Source organism: Rhinopithecus bieti, unplaced genomic scaffold (genome assembly GCF_001698545.2).
Source record: "Rhinopithecus bieti isolate Rb0 unplaced genomic scaffold, ASM169854v2 scaffold_76666, whole genome shotgun sequence".
Lineage (NCBI taxonomy): Eukaryota > Metazoa > Chordata > Mammalia > Primates > Cercopithecidae > Rhinopithecus > Rhinopithecus bieti.
In genome coordinates this window covers 810,448-830,611 of record NW_016829831.1, presented here as the reverse complement: position 1 = coordinate 830,611, position 20,164 = coordinate 810,448, and the positions used below count along the sequence as shown (strand labels likewise).

General features: G+C 41.4%; 2 protein-coding genes across 4 annotated transcripts in view; one reads left to right on the top strand and one right to left on the bottom strand.

Moving 5' to 3' along the window:
• The window catches only part of SLC67A2 (solute carrier family 67 member 2), a 42,697-nt gene that overhangs the window by 7,528 nt on the left and 15,005 nt on the right, over window positions 1-20,164 (bottom strand). The window contains exons 1-5 of one of the 3 annotated variants that reach the window (XM_017864933.1): window positions 14,794-15,029; window positions 10,452-10,539; window positions 9,175-9,218; window positions 4,523-4,652; window positions 1,293-1,502 (exon numbers count right to left, since the gene is read on the bottom strand). In XM_017864933.1, the coding sequence (XP_017720422.1) occupies window positions 1,293-1,502; window positions 4,523-4,652; window positions 9,175-9,218; window positions 10,452-10,539; window positions 14,794-14,958 (637 nt within the window). In that variant the 5' untranslated portion in view covers window positions 14,959-15,029. Of the gene's footprint in view, window positions 1-1,292; window positions 1,503-4,522; window positions 4,653-9,174; window positions 9,219-10,451; window positions 10,540-14,793; window positions 15,030-20,164 lie in introns of those variants that run through there. The other 2 variants (XM_017864934.1, XM_017864935.1) reach the window with 2 other exon arrangements.
• Window positions 15,083-20,164, top strand: part of TMEM182 (transmembrane protein 182) — an 88,676-nt gene continuing 83,594 nt past the window's right edge. Inside the window, 1 exon segment of the mRNA XM_017864936.1 lies at window positions 15,083-15,163. Within this exon segment, the coding sequence (XP_017720425.1) occupies window positions 15,161-15,163 (3 nt within the window). The 5' untranslated portion in view covers window positions 15,083-15,160.

The following is a 20,164-nucleotide window of genomic DNA, read 5'->3' as shown; positions in this document are numbered from 1 at the left end:
GTGCCACCTGTGAGGCATGTGCATTATTGTGATGAAAGCCACTGGGGGTCTGTAGCAGGAGACCGGCATAGTCTTTCTTTCTTATTTCCATAATTATATTTAAATTTACATTAAATACATTAAAAATAAAAGATTTCCCTTTTAAATTGCAATTAAAACATGTATCATGCAGAAGAATAAAATTAGTCCCTTCCTCACACATTACAAAAATCAACTTAAATGGATTAAAGATAAAAATCAACTCAAAATGGATTAAAGACAAACATAAGACCTGAAACTGTAAAAGAGAAGGTAGAAGCTTCTTGAAATTGGACTTGGCAATAATTTCTTAGATATAACAACAAAACCAATCCAAAAATAGACAAATGGAACTACCCGAAACTAAAACGCTTCTGCACAGCAATGGAAACAAATCAGCAAAGTGAAAAGACAACCTGGAAACAATCCATAAAGCCAAAAGTAACCTGCACAGTGGATATGATTTGCAAATCATACAACTGATAAAGAGTTAATATCCAATCTATGCAAGGTATGTCTTCAACTCAACAGGAAAGAAAAAAACAAAAAAACAAAAAAACTCAGTTTAAAAATGGGCAAAAAATCTGAATAGACATTTCTCCAAGAAGTGGCCAATGGAAAAACAAAAGGTGTTCAATGTCACTGATCATCAGGGAAATTCAAATCAAAACCACAATGAAAAATCACCTCGCACATGTTAGGAGGGCGAATACAGACACATTTTTAAAAGATAAGTGTTAATGAGGACGCGGAGAAAAGAGAACTCTTGGGCCGGGTGCAGTGGCTCATGCCTGTAATCCCAGCACTTTGGGAAGCTGAGGTGGCAGATCGCATGAGGTCGGGAGTTTGAGACCAACTTGACCAACATGGAGAAGCCCCGTCTCTACTAAAAATACAAAATTAACAAGGTATGGTGGCGCATGCCTGTAATCCCAGCTACTCAGGAGGCTGAGGCAGGAGAATCGCTTGAACCCGGGAGGGGGAGGTTGCGGTGAGCTGAGATCACGCCATTGCACTCCAGCCTGGGCAACAAGAGCAAAACTCCATCTCAAAAAAGAAAAAAAAGAAAGAAAAGAGAACACTGGCACACTTGGGAATGTAAACTGGTACTGGCCACTACGGAAAACACTAGGAAGGTTCCTAAAAATGACTTTCGCTTTTAGACGGTGAGTCTGTCCATTCTGATAAAACCTAATTGCAAAGAAATAAGAGAAAGGTAGCTAGATTGGTCAGTATGAATACACAAAACAATCTTCCCATGACTGTCAACTTACCGGCATTGAGAATGAAGACCCAAAAGCAGATGAAGGCTGTGAGATAAAACCCATCCTCTAATTCAGTGAGATAGCCACCGACCACGGGGCCCAAGATGAAGCCCACACCGGAGGCTGTGTTGAAGTGTCCGATTACAAGCGGCCGTTCCTTCTCTGGAACCACATCAGAAAGTAGAGCCCTCGAGATGGACAGTGTGTGTTTAAAAATACCTGCAAGGGGATGAGAAACAGTCTCTGTAACTTTTTCCAGACCACAAGTATCTCACTTATGATCCTGTGCTTCACCTCTATCCCTGATGGAGTTCTGATCTCCGGTTTCTTTGGAAGGCAGCTATGCTCACCACTTTACAACCAAGGCATCTGATCTTCTTTTCTTTGAACCTCAGAGGTCTGCTGGTTCCATCCCACCATAATTGGACTCCTGGCCTAGCACTCTGATCCTAGTCGGTCACCTTATCTCTGGCAACCAAGTCCTTTAGCCCTCAGCTTGCCCACCTCCGGTCATGACCTCCCAGGTATCTCCCAGTTACCCAATTGCATTTCACGGTGGCTTCCATAAAGCGAGTTTTCCTTCTTTACACATTAACTCATTGAGCCAATATTTACTGCATGCCTACTCTATGGCCAGCCCTAATCTTGACCCTGAGGATAAACCAAGGAACAGAGAAACGGAGCTGGGGAGAGTACAAGGAGTGAGTAAAAATCCGATAGCACCATCACTAAACCAATACCAATGGATTTTCTACCAGTAAGAGGCCTGTGAATTTGTTGAACAAATTGAATGCTATGATACAACTTTTAATAAGAAATAAAAGTGAATGACAACTATACTCCTCACATCTCTGCAGATGGGATTTGACTCCTATGTCCCCAGACCCCCATGTGCAGAACAACCATACTTGCAAACATGCTGACAGACTCTGGTAACCAGCGGCCCACTATTTTGATCAACACATAGTAGAAACTGAATAAATGCGGCTGGCGGATCTGCGTGAATCACCCAAGTGTGATGTGACACAGTATTTCTCCGTGATGTCCCGTGGGGAGTCCCACTCTGCACATCACTGTGCTGCTGCCGAGTGCTTCAGCACACTCGTCCTACTAATCTATTCCCAGCTCTGCCTCAAAAGTAGTGTGGTTGTGTGCCTGATAGCCAGACTCTTTGGAAAGCAAATGTGTAAATCTCTTTTGGAATTAGGTAGATGGACTCTCCCTAGACCTGTTTTTGTAAACATCAGAGAGGACTGGGCCAGAACATGATTTCGATAGGTCTTGTAGGAATTCCATGATTCTTTTTGAAATTGTATTGATGTAAGGTTCACTTTACATACATGAGGGACGAGGACTGTGGTAAGAGTATCCCACAAACAACCCAGCCTCAGCTTCTCTTGTCTTTCAGAGGTTGGGGTGGTGGACAGAGTGGAATGGAAAATGAGGCGTCCAACTCAGGCACTTAAAACTCAGGCACTGACTCGAAGCCAGTGGCTCATTTTTAGGACACTAGGATCTGAATCCACGACTGACTTTGTGAAGCAGAACTCTGTGAAGCCCCCATGGCTTGCTCCTGTTCACAGACCACTGAACACTGTGGAGGTTACATGGGCAAGGAGGAGTTTTTATGTATGGCTCTCACTGGTGAAAATTATAGTGACAGTGCGTATAAGAGAACTCTCACTACTTAAGCCCAGGCTCATTTCCTATTACATAAAACATTTAAATCCTCCCCATAAATCTCAATGCATTTTGCAACAACTCTAGGTTCTTCTTCATCTTCCCCATCTGCTTCTTTAGAATTACGGACAGTATGTACCACGTAATGGTGGAGTGTGTTACGCTGCAGAAAGGCACGCTGCCCACCACGAACGATAAACTCAACACCAGATGCACATACAATGGCTATCACTTGGATTTTGTGTGTGATACTGGGGTTTGTAAAGACAACTGACCACATTCAAGCAAAGACCTTCATAAAGCATTTATCTAGTCAACAAAAAGGCATGGTTAAGAACTTTGGGGGCTGAACTCTGCAGACTTTCAGAGTAAATGAAAAAAGTGTATATTCCACAGACATGGTGTGGAAATCCCAGGTGAGCCAGCTGATCATCATGTCTATGTTAAAATGAGTTATCTGATGCTCTATTTATTTGGGGAGTCAATTAAAAGCAGTTCAGCAAAACTCAGGATGGTGCCCAGTGCCCCTGACTTGTCGAGCAGGGTAGCAGAGCCTGCCAGTGCTCTGATAGGTACAGTAAGAAAGACAATGAAACTCCTCTAATTGCTAAGAATGGCAAAGAGAGAACAAAGAGCTTCTACAGGAATAACCTACCCACCAAGCACTACCCGGCATTCACAGGAGGTGTTTCAAAAAAATGGACAAAATAAAAGCTACTTCAAAATGTTAAAAACAGCCCAGACCAGTCTAGAAGTAGCAAACTCACCCACGAGCTGCTGTATCATAATCCCAGTGTTCCCCCTAATTGACAGACAGAAGGAGGCCACAGGAAAGCTAAAGAGGTGAATCCCAATTTGATGTGAGGAAGCCCAGTTACAAGACTACAGGCTCACCAAGGGAGAGAACAGGAACCTCAGTGCTGGCCAAAGACACTTAACAAATTCTTACTGACTTGATGTAAAGCAAGATCAAAAGGAAGGAGACAAGTCCCAGTACAGCAGTGTGATCATTCACGCCGACAGGCTCTGAGGGGCAAGGGGCTCTGTGAAGTACAGCTCCAGGTTTGGTCAGGATAGCAGAGTGTCTGGTTCGTGCTAAATGTTCAATGGCCAGCAGCTGCTGGTGTCAGTTATAGCCACAATTGCCATTGTAATTAGCACTTTATGTAAGTGCTGATCAAAGAGGCAATGTCCAGCAGGAACAGGCTTTAGACAGACACACAGACACACAGACACACAGACACACACAGACACAGACACACACACACACAGACACACACAGACACAGACACACACACACACATCACACACACACTAAACACACCACACCACACACACACACACACACACACACACGGCCAGCATTTCTGCCTGTTAGAATTCCTACATTTGGGAAGCCTCAGAGACTTGCCAGACACAGCTCCCTTCTGAACACTCTTTATGCAAGTAAGGATGTTGAGCAAGACCACAGAGGTGGCCCAGGAGGAAGCCTGCCATTTCACATATTGAGGTTCTGGGGGAAGCTATGTTTGGAAAAAAAAAAAAAAAAAGTCACTCACCTGCCGGGACTCTAGCCAGGACAAACAGGAACATGTTGGTGGCTGCTCCGAGAAGGAGATAGCCCAGGGCACTGAGTAGAATGCATGCCAGCAAGGAAGACCGTTTTCCCACCACATCGCTCCAGCAGCCCTGAGGAAAGCAAGAAAAAGCCCTTTGATGCCATCCACAGCAACAACTACTACCATGCAAATGACCAAAACAAAGTGACCAGGGGAAATCATTAGAAGATTCAGTGTCAGATCCTCAAACACTCAGTTCCATGACGCCATTTGTCAGAGTAAGTTATTTTCTCTGATCTTCACACACAGTGAATGGAAAACATAACGTATTTTCTTTGTCCAAAAACAAACAAACAAAAAAGTCTGATGATCTGGTAGCTAAGAAAGGCAGGAGAGATGATAAAGTATAATTTATAAAGCCTCATTCTCTTCATTCTCATTACTTTATACGACTATACTCTTCAGATACCACGTACATTTTTAAAAACTTTAGAAAATACTGAAAAACAAAATGAAGAATATAAAAATATCTCATATTGGGAGGCCGAGATGGGTGGATCACGAGGTCAGGAGATCGAGACCATCCTGGCTAACACGGTGAAACCCCGTTTCTACTAAAAAATACAAAAAACTAGCCGGGCGAGGAGGCGGGCGCCTGTAGTCCCAGCTACACAGGAGGCTGAGACAGGAGAATGGCGGGAACCCGAGAGGCGGAGCTTGCAGTGAACTGAGATTGCGCCACTGCACTCCAGCCTGGGCGACAGAGCGAGACTCCATCTCAGGAAAAAAAAAAAATACCTCATAATCCCAAATGTACCTATATTTTAACAAAATGGTCATACAATATGCCCTATTTTGTAACGTGCTTTTTCACTTAATATGACTTAAGCATCATTCCATGTTATTAAAACTTTGCCTTTGTTACCATTTTAATTATATTCCTTATTCCACTACATACCAATATTTATTTAACAAACTGTTTTGTTAGATTTTGCTCTTTAAAATTCGTCAAAATATAAATAATGCTACAATAGGCATCTTCATAGCAAACTCTCCACAGATACCCTTAAAAATTCCCTTGGAACAAATCCCTAGAGTTGCTCCAATTCTATGCAGGCATTTTTTTTAGGCATTTGCCATATACTGACCAATTACTCTCTGGAAAGATTTGTAATCCCATATATACTGTAATTAGAACAGTAACAGTCTCCATTTCCCCTTATTTCAACCAGCACTGTTACTGTCAATGTTTAAAGTCTACAGATTGGTTAAGCAGCATCTTTTAAAATTATGTTTGCCTATTTTCTTGATAATTTTTTAAAAGGTGGTGTACTATTTGCATTTTCTCTCGAGAGAAGCACATAAGGCAGCATTTCTGCTCCTTAGAATTCCTATGTTTGGGAAGCCTCAGAAACTTGCCTGGCAGAGCTCCCTTCTGAACACTAGCGTTGTACAGATGCAAGCAAGGATGTTGAGCAAGGCCACAGAGGTGGCCCAGGAGGAAGCCTGCCATTTCACCTACTGATGTTCTGAGTGAAGCTGTGTTTGAAAACAAAAGTCACTGCCTTAAAACAACAATTACCAAACACTATACTATCAATGGAGCACTGTGTAAAAGGGTTAAGAACAGGGTCCCTCCAGCTGTATGAAACCCTGGATGACCCCCAGTTCCAGTACAATGGGCTGGTCTCTATTAGTCCCGGCTGGGAGTCGACTGAGGCTGGTTCCTGGGTCCCTCCTTCCTCAGCGATGTTCCACGACCATTCCTCATCCTCTCCACTAACCATGGAAGGAATCTCAGCAGGCCACTCCTCCATGCTAATTGCCAAGTGTACCTGTTTATGCCCTCTCCCCATTTTTATCGATATGTTCATCTTTTTCTTAAGGACCCGAAAGATAAGGATGTAAACTTCCTCTATAAAATATTTTTAAGGTAAATCTTCCAAAATATTGTCATCCTCCTACAGTGTCTTCAATCCTAATCCCCAATTTTCATTTCAATGAATTTTAGAAATTCCCCACACTCCTCTGATCTGGGGAAGGGGTCACCGGCCTCATTGTATTCACAGGGCAGTGGGATAATCTGGGAGTTACACCCTGGGCCCTGAGCCTGGCTGCCTGGGCTCAACGCTGAACTCATCATTCCTTCCACCATGACCTCGGACACAGGAGCTAACCTCTCTATGCCTCAGTCTCTCTACCTGTAAAACAAGAATAATGATAATATCTGCCTCAGAGATTACCTTCTCCACTCAACACTTTCTATGTGCTTAATATAAAATGAGTCATTAAAGAACCACAACCACCCTCTGAGGCTGGTTATTATAAGGATTAGAGGAAATAAAGTTCTCAAAACAGGACCTGACACATAGATACTTAATACATGGATCATTTTTTATTAAAATACATTTATTTAAAAACATTAGACAAATCTGACAGAACATACTTTTCTTTATAGAGATTTGTTCTCAAAATTAAAATGTTTTGGTAAAATTTATAATTAAAATACGTGCTTACAAAAGTATGGGTTAAAAAGGAAATTTTAACTAGGCATTTCTGTACCTTAAGGCTTTCTAAGAAAGGTATTCATTGAATTTCAGCTAAAAGACATATGAAATGTTCCATGTAAGTATAAACATAAAACAACAAAGGAAAATCTGAAAAAAAGGGTAGAGTCATAGTTAGCAATAAAAATTCACATTCATAAAGTGCTAACTATTGTCAGGTGCTCTGATAAGAGTACAAAAAAAATTGAGCAAGTAAGCCTGGTCTATATCTCAGAAAGATCAGAGTCCAGAAGGAGAAAACATTTAAAGAATTAACATACACTATGGCCTAATAGCTCTAACAGACACACACATCAGGTTTTTTGGGAGCAAGTTTACAAATAAAGAGAAAAGGTGTTTACTAAGATGTAACTCAAACTTTTCTCTCTCAAGAAAGAACATGAAATAGGACATTCTGCTTGACAAGCAAGTGCACTGCTCTCCTGTACAACTTGATAACTCTAGTTACCTATTTACCATTTTATTACCATTAAGGCAATGACAGATGACTCCTAGAAAAAAAATAATATGGGCTTAGAGTCTACATACTGAGATTAGGTGGCTTAGTCAAACTAACCTATGTGGGTCTTAATTGGCCTTAATTTCCTCCTATATAAAAGGAAGATACCAAACTACTTTGCTGGGTTACTATAAAGTGTAAATGAGGCTAAAACTGAGGCTAAAACTAGTATTGTTATGGAAATCTAATATAAGAAAGACTTCAATAAAAGATAAATCAGGAAGTAGTTGTTTAATTATTTAAGAATTTATTATGGAATCTGACTGAATTTCTTTTAAAAATGTATTTTACAAGGAAGCAACTCTTGCAAAATGTAAGTACACTTCGTGTTCTTTAAATATGAGATCCCCAGGTCAGCTATTGAGACCAAAGTCACTAATGAACAATTGTGAGACTAAACAGACTATTCTACTGAACCACCTGAACCACTGGACACTGAGGTCTCCAGACCAGAGGGATCACAGTAGACTGCACAGGGAGAGGGAAGGGGACGATCAGGTAAGGTCTCTGAAATTCAAACAACTGAGTGGTCAGAGGTAGGGCAGTGACAAGGTCACCACTGAATCTGTGTTTCTTTTTTTTATTTCTTAGAAATAGGGTCTTACTATGTTGCCCAGGCTAGACTTGAATTCCTGGGCTCAAGCAATCCTCTGACCTTAGCCTCCCAAGCAGCTAGGACTGCAGGTGCCAGCCACCATGCCTGGCCACCTCTGGATCTTTCTACTCCATGCTGCAGATATACAATCAGCCAATCCAAATGTCCCCTTCTGTCTATACACTTAAGTCTTATACAAAAGCTTTTATTTAGTTCAAAATACACAATTTTAAATAGAATAGCAGAAATATAAATGGATTTGATTACAGTCAATGAAATAAATAATATCAATGAAATAAATAACGTCAATGAAATAAGTGAAAATCAGCTAGACCTATCACAAAAATGGATTAACGTGATAACAATTACACAGAAACCAACAGAAAAACATTAGGATAAGAGACCTCTTTGTGTTAAATTATCTCATGTCTTTTTTTTTTTCTACTTGGAAAATGGAAGTAATACAATTTCTAATAAATGAAATAAATAATGTCAATGAAATAAATAATAAAATTGATAATAACTTTTGTTTTGAGATGGAGTCTTGCTCTGTTGACCACACTGGAACGCAGTGGTGCGATCTCCCGGGTTCACACCATTCTCCTGCTTCGGCCTCCTGAGTAGCTGGGACTACAGGTGCCTGCCACCACGCCTGGCTAATTTTTTTGTATTTTTTTTAGTAGAGACGGGGTTTCACCATGTTAGCCAGGATAGTCTCAGTCTCCTGACCTTGTGATCCACCCACCTCGGCCTCCCAAAGTGCTGGGATTACAGGCGTGAGCCACCGCACCCGGCCTAAAATTGGTAACAACTTTTGTTTACGTTCTTTTTGCCCGTAAAATGCAGGGAATTATAGGAAGAACATATTACAATTTAAAGGTGTTCTCATCCCAAATCTATCACTTTTTGCTAAACTTCAAGTCCCCAATTTTACTACATCTGTGATGGATGAGACACGTGATTATGTTTCACCAAATGGAAGATAACTTACCACGAGCGTGCTAGAAAAGAGTTGCAAAACGCCATAGGAGGAGCCTGTAAAAACAAATCAATAACAATAAAATCAGCTAGACCTATCACAAAATGCATTAATGTGATAACAATTACACAGAAACCAACAGAAAACATTAGGATAAGAGACCTTTTGTGTTAAATTATCTCACGTCTTTTTTTTTTTTTTTTTCTACTTGGAAAAATGGAAGTAATACAATTTCTAATAAAAGATTTTCAAAAAATTGAGGGTAAACAGAAGAGAGAATAAAGGCAAAAGGTGACCTTATGGACGCTGTATGATTGTGCTTCCATCATATGAGATTGTGTAGCTTCAACTTATGAAACAGCATAGAGAGTACTCAGGGGAATAGAAATGTAAATTCTGGAAAAATCCCACTAAGCCTTAAAATCTTAACATTGTCTCTTATGTTTCTAATGTTTAATGGTTTTATAAAATGATTTAATTTTATAAAGAACTTACTTTTTTTTTTTACAGAGTTCTTTTACCCCCATTATCATGCAACATGCCCCATCTGCTTTTCCCAAAAACCTTCACACTGCTGGGTGGTCCAGTGTAATTCCAAGTACATTTGTCAAGGGAAATACAAATCATGGCTTGGACCACGATTTAACAAATATTATGTACAAGACCATCTACAAACACTTGCTTGTGTGGCTTGTGAATGATCAAGAGCTGTTAGTCTCAACAATTTCTCATTAGTTAGCATAGTCCGAAGCCCTGCTATCTCTTGCCTTTTTGGTAAATCAATGACTTCTGCATAGAATTTTTATGCTGCACAGGCAGAGAAACCCTACAGTCTCTATGATGTGTTGGTGATGGTGTGAGAAGCTTGCAACTAATTGGCTAATGTTCATCCAAACCCTTTCCCACAGGATGTAATTTCTGCAGATTATGTTTCCCTGGTCTCTCACATTAGTTTAAGGGTTCCTGTAGGCAGGAGTCCACATATACCTACCCTTTTACACACACAGCCAGTTCCTTGCAGAGGCTCCATAAGTACCTATTGCCACTAGTGGCATGGGACTTGGTTATAGTGCTCAAACCTCAAAATCTCTCTGAACATAGGTTGTCTAGAAAAAAAGGAATTGCATTTGCTATAGGGTACTATTTTAAAATATTCTGGAAATTTGTTTCATCTCATTTCCCACTTACCTTTGGATAAAATTTGGCTACACGACTGAACTGTTTTCAGGTACTTGGTTCAGAGGATTTAAAATTCAGTGCTCTAAAAATGAGCAGTATCGACCACTCACCTACTATTCCAGCAACGGTTGGACTTGCTCCAAGGGACTTGACATGAAGGCTCAATAAAGGCACAACCATGCTGACACCAAACAAATCCTAAAACAAAATAAATGCTGATGGACTCAAATTAGTACTTTTCAAACTAGGAAACCTAAAATTTTAAACTAATTTAAAAATTAAAACTAGTATCTAAAATTTTAAAGAAATCATAATTGGATACCATAGCATGCCATACAAATCCACTGCCACTTGCAAATGCCTGGATTAGTCTGACCTGAGATCCATTTCAACTTTACAGTCAAGGAGGATATGCTATAGAAGTTCCTCAAACAAAACAGATTAAAAAAAAAAAAACCCATATTTTCTGTGGATAAGTCATAAGAAAAAAATGCAGTCATAATTTGTATTTATTGGTGAACTAGTACTTCCTTAAAAATATGTTTCCTTCTGGAGTTGGCGAAAGTGGCTAATGTCCTAGGACCTGTGGTTTATAACCTTATAAAATAATACCTGAGAAGAAAGGCTCAGTAAAGCAGGAAGGAAAAAGCTGGTGCACTGGGGAAAGGCCAATGTTTTGCAGCTAAGTCATAGAAAGTGAATGGGCTTTGGGGTCAGGCAGACAGTTCTCAATTCCAGCTCCACCACTTACTAAACATTTGTCTTTGGAAAGTTACTTAAAGTTACCAAGCTTCCGTGTTGTCATCTGCAAAGGGTAGAACAGTAATACCTGCCTGGTAGTAGTATGATGAGCATTAAGTGGCATAATGCTTGAGAAAGGCCTGATAAAACAATGTAAGCTCAAACACGTCTTCTGCCTTCTTCAGTTCTGGTGATACGTACGGGTCCTTTTTGCTAGGTATTCTGAGTTCATAGACAGACTGTTAACTTTTCCTTTAATTTTGTTCTTATTCTCACTTCACTAGGTTACCTGCTACAGTTGGTTTAGTGCGAGAAAAAACATTGCACACACACAGTTTTCATTATACTTGACCTGAATTCCTTCTTTCATAAACCTGGTTAGTTGGAAAGAAAGAACTCACATGAAATGTGTATTTTCCTTGAGCTCAGAGTTAATCTTTTATTCCCCCTTCCCTGTCCTGATAGCTGTGCATTCATATAATTATAGATACATAAATTTCCACATACTCTTTTCAGTGGGCCTTTTCCACGGTTACAACTTTAGATGACCCTGTTATCTAATATCAAGTGACTGTAATTAGCTCTTAAAATTACATTACCAGAGTGATGGTTTATTATTTCAATATTGTGATTACTTAAAATTTCCTTTGGGTCTGAGCCAGTTTCTTTTGGGCTTTGCTGTCAGTTGCATCTCATCAGCCCACTGATGTTTATACATTTAAAAGACTCAAAATGCAGCAGCCAGAATCTTCTGGATCTTTCAGAAAAGGAAACTCGATTGTCCAATAACATTTTTTTCCAAAAAAAAAAAAAGTCCCAGTACAACATATCATTTAATAAAATGGTTATCCTAAATAAGAGATGGAGAGAAATATTTAGTTCAAGAGCCTCAGATCTATGGAAGGTAAGTATGAAAATACAGACACAAAAGCAATAACTGATAATTGGTATTACTTTAGCACGTGGTAAGTCTGAAAAATACTATATTCTTCCAAGGAGACCTCCCACTGAATCTTTCCTCTCAGGAAGTTCTGTTCTAAAATTGTCTTCTCCTTTACTAGAAAAGGCCACTCCTTTCTGCTTCTGAATCCACAGCTTCTTCAAAATCACTGCATTTGGCAGCTGGTCATGTGCATGTAACCACTTCATAAAAAGATCATGTCAGAAGGGGCCGCTTAAACTTTCACTGAACATCAACATTTTTCAATAAAAATTGATGAATGTATACACTCAAAAGTTTTAGGACTCTTTTCAGGGTAGGAACCCCAGTAATTATTGATGACTGGACTATCTCAACAAAAATGAATTATCACCTGAATAAAGCTGATGGGATGGAAAACAAACTCACCAAGTATCTGGAGGAAAGAGGTGGTTGAAATAGATCTCATCATCATCTAAGCATCCTAAACAAAATGGGCCTCAAGGGTCATCTTGGTCTTCCCTCCTAAACAAATTAAAGCCTGGAAGGACACATGCTGCTAAAACAGAACAATTTGGCAAATGACTTCTCTAAATCTTGTTCCCTTCCTTTCCCATTCAGAAACCATTTGTCCAAGAATCTTAGAGGTCTCTACATCCCTAAATATGTCCAAAAAATAACTAAATTATGTATAATATTCCTTAGATGTTACCTAACAATCATCTGTTAGGTAGCTTTATGTGACTTTCATGTAAAGCTTCATATATTTTAATTGTTTACAATATTTTCCATTAAAAAAATCCCTACTCTCTCAACTTTTGAGAAACCATAAACTTTTCCCTTAAGATGTGAGACACCTAATGCTTCTCTTGAATACATTATTAAAGTTATTAAAATTCTGTATCAGGCTTGCTAGATTAGACTTGCCAAGTGCACAGCATAAAGAAAACATACGAGAAATTGTGAATATTCAAATCTGTATTGGAAAGTGGACCTTAACAGATGATCTGTGAATTGCTTTTTTTATTCTAATACTAAAACCATTTTGTATTCTAAGTCACGTTCGTTTCCAAATTCTCTGAAACCTCGTCTGGACTTTCCAGGTAAGGGCTCGAATGTTTTCATCTGGCTGAACCAGCCCAAGTGCCTTCTGAGATAGGACAGCAGTAGCTTGGGATCCACATCTAAAAAGGCTGGATGTCAGTCAACTCCTCTCCAGGAACCACCCAAACTCACTGGTTGTGAATTCTAGGTGCCTAGACTGAAAAGTGGAATAAGCATCCCCATACCGAGAATGAACTAATAGATTAAAGGATAGTGGTCAGGAGTGCCAGTCTCCGAAGTTAAAGGCAAGGAGTTGGAGGGTGGGTCCTGCAATGGCCCTAGAGGCAGAGAAATCCTAAAAAGCCATCCTCCCTGAAGGCCTTGTGCTTCTGGGCTTGCAGCAATTTGGTGAACATGCTTTCATGATGTCTTAACTATTAACTCAACATACAGTTGTTACCAACTGTTGAACACGTTGCATGGACGTCGGGGGCATGGAGAGTGCATGAGACTGGGAGAAGTAGTGGTCTTGACCCACATCTGGGCAGAAAACGACTCCTCCTTGCCAGGGCCCAATGCCATCAGATACTATCTTCAAGGCCTCAAAGGTAGCCTTCTCCCCTTGACACTTATCTCAGCTCCCTGTCCTCAAGATACTGGATTAGCTCACACCCAGGGTTACTGAATTAGGCCTAGCCTTGGAAAGGGAGGAGTGCAAAGGCGGATCTAGGGTTCTTGCAGATAATGGCCCAGAAACTACCAACATCAGCTTACTTGTAAGACTAAATTCTTCGGTGGCAGAACTGTGGATTACAACAGTGGAGCTCCAAAGCACCTGCCACATGGCAGGTGTTCAGAAATGCCATGAATCAGCTTAGTGAACTTTCCATTCTACGTGGGAAATTAGCACTCAGGGAGCAAACCAGGACACGAGCGTGCACGCACGCACACACACACACACACACACCATGATGAAACCAAACCTACATTGTGCAATGCACACCCACTGTCCAAAGGTAGAGGAATACAATTCACTCTGATCTGTGTGTTTAAACATTCAAGTCAACCAAGAGCTCTAGTGAAAATGCACCCAATTCTGTACAAGTGGGGTCATCAACAGCGGCTTCCCCAGCCTGTTCTGGTAAAAAAGCAAACCACACGCACACACATCACGATGAAACCAAACCTACGCTGTGCAATGCGCAGTTTGTCGAAAGGCAGATCAGTAAAATTCACTCTGATCTGCGTTTTTTAATATTCAAGTCAACCAAGAACCCTAGTGAAAATGTGCCTAAATCTGTCCAAGCGGGGTCATCAACAGCGGCCTCCCCTGCCTGTTGTGGTAAAAAGGCTTGCATGTCCCTACCTCACCAGCAGCCGCGCAGCAGCTGGGCTTTTCCAAGCTTGCCCAAGCCCCTGTTCTCCGCCCTGCAAAAGCTGCACCTGCCACAGCATTTAACACCTGGTCACACCTGAGGCTGGTGGTACCAGGGCTTCTTTAAAGGCAGGGAAGGGAAGAGGCTCCGCGAACGGGGTGCAAGCGAACGCGAGAGGAGCAATAAAGCAGTGTGGCCAGACGCAGACTGAAGTGGGTGATGGGGCAAGAGTGGAGCCTGATAGGTAGTGCACTCACCAGGCGAACTGCGGGTTCCCACTCCCTGGGAGCTCCCCCAGAGCTCCAAGAACCGCCTGGGTCCCGAGGCCCGAACACAGTCAGCACTTGGTCCCAGCCCCACGCTCGCACTCACCAAGAAGCCTACCAAGTAGAGACAGAGCAGGAAGCGGGGGGTTCGGACCGCACCGGAGTCGGCAGCCCCCGCCTCGGTTCCTGTCTTCCGCTCCTGTTGCGGCTCTGCGATCTCCGAGACGAGCCTGGGGGCCGAGCTCATGTCCCAGTGACCCCCAAGCTCCATACCGGCGCCGCCCGGGGGTCGGACGCAGCTGCAGCCGCCGACCGGCCCCGGGAGCCCAGCCCCGCCCCGAGCGGAAGCAGGAGGCGCGCGCCTGCGCAGAGAGAGGGGGCGGGTGCTACCTGGCGGCTCCGCGGGTGCGTGGCTGGTGCTGTTGCTGGGAGTTCTGGTCCCAGGAAAGGTGGGGACTGGGCACGTTATCAACATGGTAAGCACAGACCAGTTTGTGATGATAATGATGATGCTCTTTGTTTCCTCTGGGTACAGACCCTGCTGCCCCTGTGGTTGGAGGACAGCAGGGAATTGTAATGAGCTTCACTTCCTCCTACGGAGTTATCCTAGGAGGTGACCAACTCCAGCTTGAAGATCCACAGACCGTGGCTACCAGTTGATTGTGACAGACCTGGAATACGTTAACGTGACTCTCCAAGCTTTCGTTTGCCTATTTAAAAAGCAGTAGGAAATAATGTAGGCCAACTTCTAGAGGTGTGAGAATTCTACGTATGCTTCTTAAGGTCTTTCTCTGGTGCAGTGCAATGTGAACAAACCATAGATGGTCTATGCCTGAGTCGAGGTTACAGTCTCATGGAGTAAAAATAATAAGCACGCAGTAAATAAACATAAATAAAAATACTAAACATGCAATAAAAAAGCATACAATAAGTAAAATAATATGGTGATAAATAATACAAAGAAGCACGGTCTTGATGTGGAAAGTAATGAAGTAGGGGAGTGAGCTACTTTAGAAAAGCAGTTTGGAAGAGGTGACATGTAAGCTGAGAAGAGTGGAAAGAAGATAGATGTGGCTGAAACTTCCTCATCAAACTGAGAGGTCAGCAGGAATGCAGACCATTTAGGACCCACAAGGCCATAACAGAGATTTGGGGTTTATTCTGAGTGCCACGAAAGGAATTAAGTGAGTGAACGGCACCAAAAGATGCCTTTCAATTACTTAGCAAAGCCCATGACACATGGTAAGTAATAAATATTAACAATAGTGACCAGCCCCTCTTTTCTTTAGAACTTGTTATTCCTCTTTCACTATGGGATTGAGAAGAGTCTGACATTTTACTGAGGTTTTGCTCAAAATCTCAATTTACTTGTGTAGGTTGCTAAATTCTGAGATCTGTTAAGTTCAGTGTTGCAAAGTTTCTCATGGGAGGGGGCACTGAATAGGGAGGAATGGAATACTGATACTTAGAATTAAGACATATAATTGAATCCAGGTGAAACTGTCAATCTTGACCCCCCAAGTTATTCTGAGACTCCTTTGCAGGAGAACTAGTTTGCTCTCCTATAGCTGAGGAAACTAGTCTTTTTGTGCTTGAAATTTTGTGATTAACTCATCTGGGAAAGGCGCCTTGAAGGGGCTGCTCTTGTTAACCCATTAAAACCACTCACTGTGGCTACTAAATACATAGCTAGGGTGAAATTTTAGCAAGCTCTGGTGACAGGTACGCATTATAACCTAGGAGGACATCTCATACAAACCAAAATAATTGGAAGTCTCGGCCAGGCACGGTGGCTCACACCTGTAATCCCAGCACTTTGGTAGGCCAAGGTGGGCAGATCACGAGGTCAAGAGATTGAGACCATCCTGGCCAACATGGTGAAACCCCGTGTCTGCTAAAAACACAAAAATTAGCTGGGCATGGTGGTGGGCGCCTGTAGTCACAGCTGCTTGAACCCGGGAGGCAGAGGTTGCAGTGAGCTGAGATCGCCCCACTGCACTCCAGCCTGGCAACAGAGTGAGACTCTGTCTAAAAATAATGATAATTTAAAAAAAGATTTGGAAGTCTCTGCTAATATATAACCAATGTAAACTTTAGAAATGTGGGGGAGAGATTTCTAAGGGTGTTAGACAAAAAAAGGGAAAAATATAACACTAAATTAGGCAGAACTCACTAGTATAGGTGCATTTGCATCAGATACCAGATGTAATATGTTAGCTTGTGCAGCTGGAGGCAGCTCTAATAGTTTACTTGGTTGAAATGTAGACTCAATAATGGCCTACATTTAATGATGTTCAGATGCTACAGTTTTCCTGGCAAGATGTGGATAAAGGACTCCAAAAGTTTTGGAATAATGACAATGTCAGAGGGCATTTATTGTGTATGACCTACAAGCCTAATACTCAAATCTATTCCACGAAGAGGCCAAGCAAGCACATCCTGCACTAAGGCACTGAGGAATGTGTTAGTGAGAGATGCACTTGCTTAGTTTTGCTAAAAAATAAGATTTGCTATTGCTCTCTTTTGTAGGCCAGGTATAGCCATGGATGATACCAGCATTAAGATAAGCTCCCTTATTATATGAGGATAAGATTTCCAGATTATCAGAGGCCAGGTCACAGCACTTAAACTCAAAAGACAAGGTGGACATATGTACTTTTAAGGTCAGCAGGAATGTACCAGTCACCAGAATGCCTTGACCTGCAAGGGTCTTTGACTATGGCTAATTGACTATAGTATCATAGGAATGAAATAAACAGAAAGCCTACCAGAGAATTGATTAAGTTACATAACAGAATAAACTCTAGATCTGGTACCACAAATTTAGTTGGTCTAAATTTCAACCAACTGAGTAAACTATTAGAGCTGCCTCCAGCTGCACAAGCTAACATATTACATCTGGTGTCTGTTGCAAATGCACCTAATTTGACTTGCCACAAAAGAATCACAGGCTCTTACACAATTACTAGACATAATTCAATTCAAAAGCAGTCCCTTGATTCAAGGGGAGTCCAGGTAACTTTGAGGAAGGATATTGTGGCATTCACATGAGTACGTTCCATAAATCTTCCTTTTAGCTTTCCCCTAAGGGACCTTCAGCCATTTAGCAGAGTGACTGTGCATTAGGAAGAAAAAGAATAACCAGTTCTTTGGGGGCATTACTAAACTCTGGCTCTGAATTTACACTAATTCTTGGGAACTCAAAATGTCACTTTGCCACACCAGTCAAAGTAGAGCTGTTTTGGGAGTCCCTGAGACCATTCCTGTCAGATTCAATGAATCGTGAGGAGATCGAACTCAGCGTATAGTCATACTTGTGGCTAAGATTTATTATGGTTAAAAGATACAAAGAAAAATCAGCGAAGCGATTTGCATGGTGTGAAATCTAAAGGAAAATAGGCACAGGACTCCAAGAGTCTTCTCCCAAATGGACTCACATGAGACATGATTAATTCCTCCAGCAATAAGTTGTGAAATACTGTCTACCAGAGAAGCTTAGAGACTTAGTGCCTGGGGTTTTAATTGTGGGATGGTTATATAGGTCCTTCTCTACTTAGCACCTATCAAAACTCCAGACTCCCTGGAGGAAAGCACGTGTTTAGTATAAACCATATTGTTTGTACAAACAGTTTAGACACAGTGTACCACTCTTACAAGTTAGGATAGTGAGAACCCTACCAAAATCTGAGTTCCTAGATGCCAGCCAAGGGATAATACTTTAAGCAAAACTTGCAAAGAAGAAGAGGCCTACTATGTTAACTCTTTCTTGCACAGAAGCTTAGAGTAGTCAGGTGATAGATGAAATCTTAAGTCTGATTCATAGTGGGCCTAGTTGATCAATGTGTTTCCTGAATTCCTGAATGTATATTTGAAATAGAATATTTGACAACTGACAGTATTCATCAATTAGCTCTCTGACCCATGGGTGATCTCCTTTATGGTAGAAAAGACTGAGTGGAAATACCTAGAACTTTCTTACCAAGATAGTAAAACAGAAGAAATACTTCATTCCTGGGAGAATTAAAGAGATTAAGTCACTGTAAAAGGCTTAAAAAAAGTAAAGGTGGTCATTTCTGTCACATCGCCATTTAACCCTAATCTGCTTGGCCTGTGAGGAGGGTGGATCATGGAGAGTAACTGTGCACCATCATAAACATGATCAGGCGTGACACCAACTGTGGCTGGTATCCCAGATGTACCTTTGCTGGAAGAAACCAGCATGGTCCCTGGTACATGATAAACAGCTACCATCCTGGCTAATGATTTTTGCTTGTTTGTTTTTGGTCCATACTAATTTGTAAGGACAAATTAAACAAAAGCAATTTGCTTTTAGTGTACAGCATCAACAGTACATACTCACAGTATTGCCTCAGGGATATGTCAGTTCTTCTGCCTTTTGCTGTAATAAAATAGTTCACAGAAACTTCCATTATCTTGGCATTCTATATAACATCCTATATATCCAGTACATTTACAACTTGATACTGATTGAATCAGATATGCAGGATATTAGTACTTTAAGCATCTGAGTAAGTTATATGCAAACTAGAGGATGGGAGATAAACCCCACAAAAATTCTGGGCTCTCTACTTTGAAGCTTCTGATGATTGAAAGGTCTGAAGCATGTACAAATATTTTCTGCAGAGAGAAAGACAGATTACTGCATCTTTTACCACTTACCATGAAAGAAGAGGCACCATGTTTGGCAGGCCCTTTTGGGTGTTGGGGGCAACGTATATCACATAGGAGCGTGCTACTTCAAGCAAACTAGATACATCACCTGTAAGTCTACCGTTTTCAAATGGCGAACAAAGAGAAGGCTCTGCAGCAAGTTCAGGTGACAGTACAAGATACTCTGTTGATAGGGCTTTGTAATTCTACATATTCGGTGATTCTCATAATATCTGTGGCAAGTAGGGATGCTGCCTGGTGCTTTTGACAAGCTCCAGTAGTATAATTACAGCACAGAGCTCTAAGACATTGGAACAAATATATTCCCGCTTTAGTGGAAGTATATTCTTCTTTTGAAGCTTCTAGAATGTTCCTGGGCCCTGGGGAAGACTGCACAATTAACTGTAAGGCATGGGGTGGCCATGCGGCCTGAGTTTTCCATCATGAACCGGGTGTTCTCTAACCCACTGTGTTAGTTTCCTATAGCTGCTGTAACAAATTACCACAAACTTCTTGGTTGAAAACAATAGAAATTTATTCTCTCACAGTATTGGCAGCCAGGGGCCTGAAATCAGTATTACTCGAAGAAAATTAAGGTGTCAGTAGGGCCTTCTGGGGGCTGTAGGGGAGAATCTATGTCTTGTCTTTTCCATCTTCTTGTGACTGTCAACATTCCTTGGCTTGAAACTCCATCACTTTAATCTTGAGGGCTAGCATTTTTAAATCTCTCTCTGCTTTGCCTTCCCATTGCCTTCTCTTTGTATGTGTGCCAAATCTCCCTCTGTCTCTCTCTTTTAGGGATACAT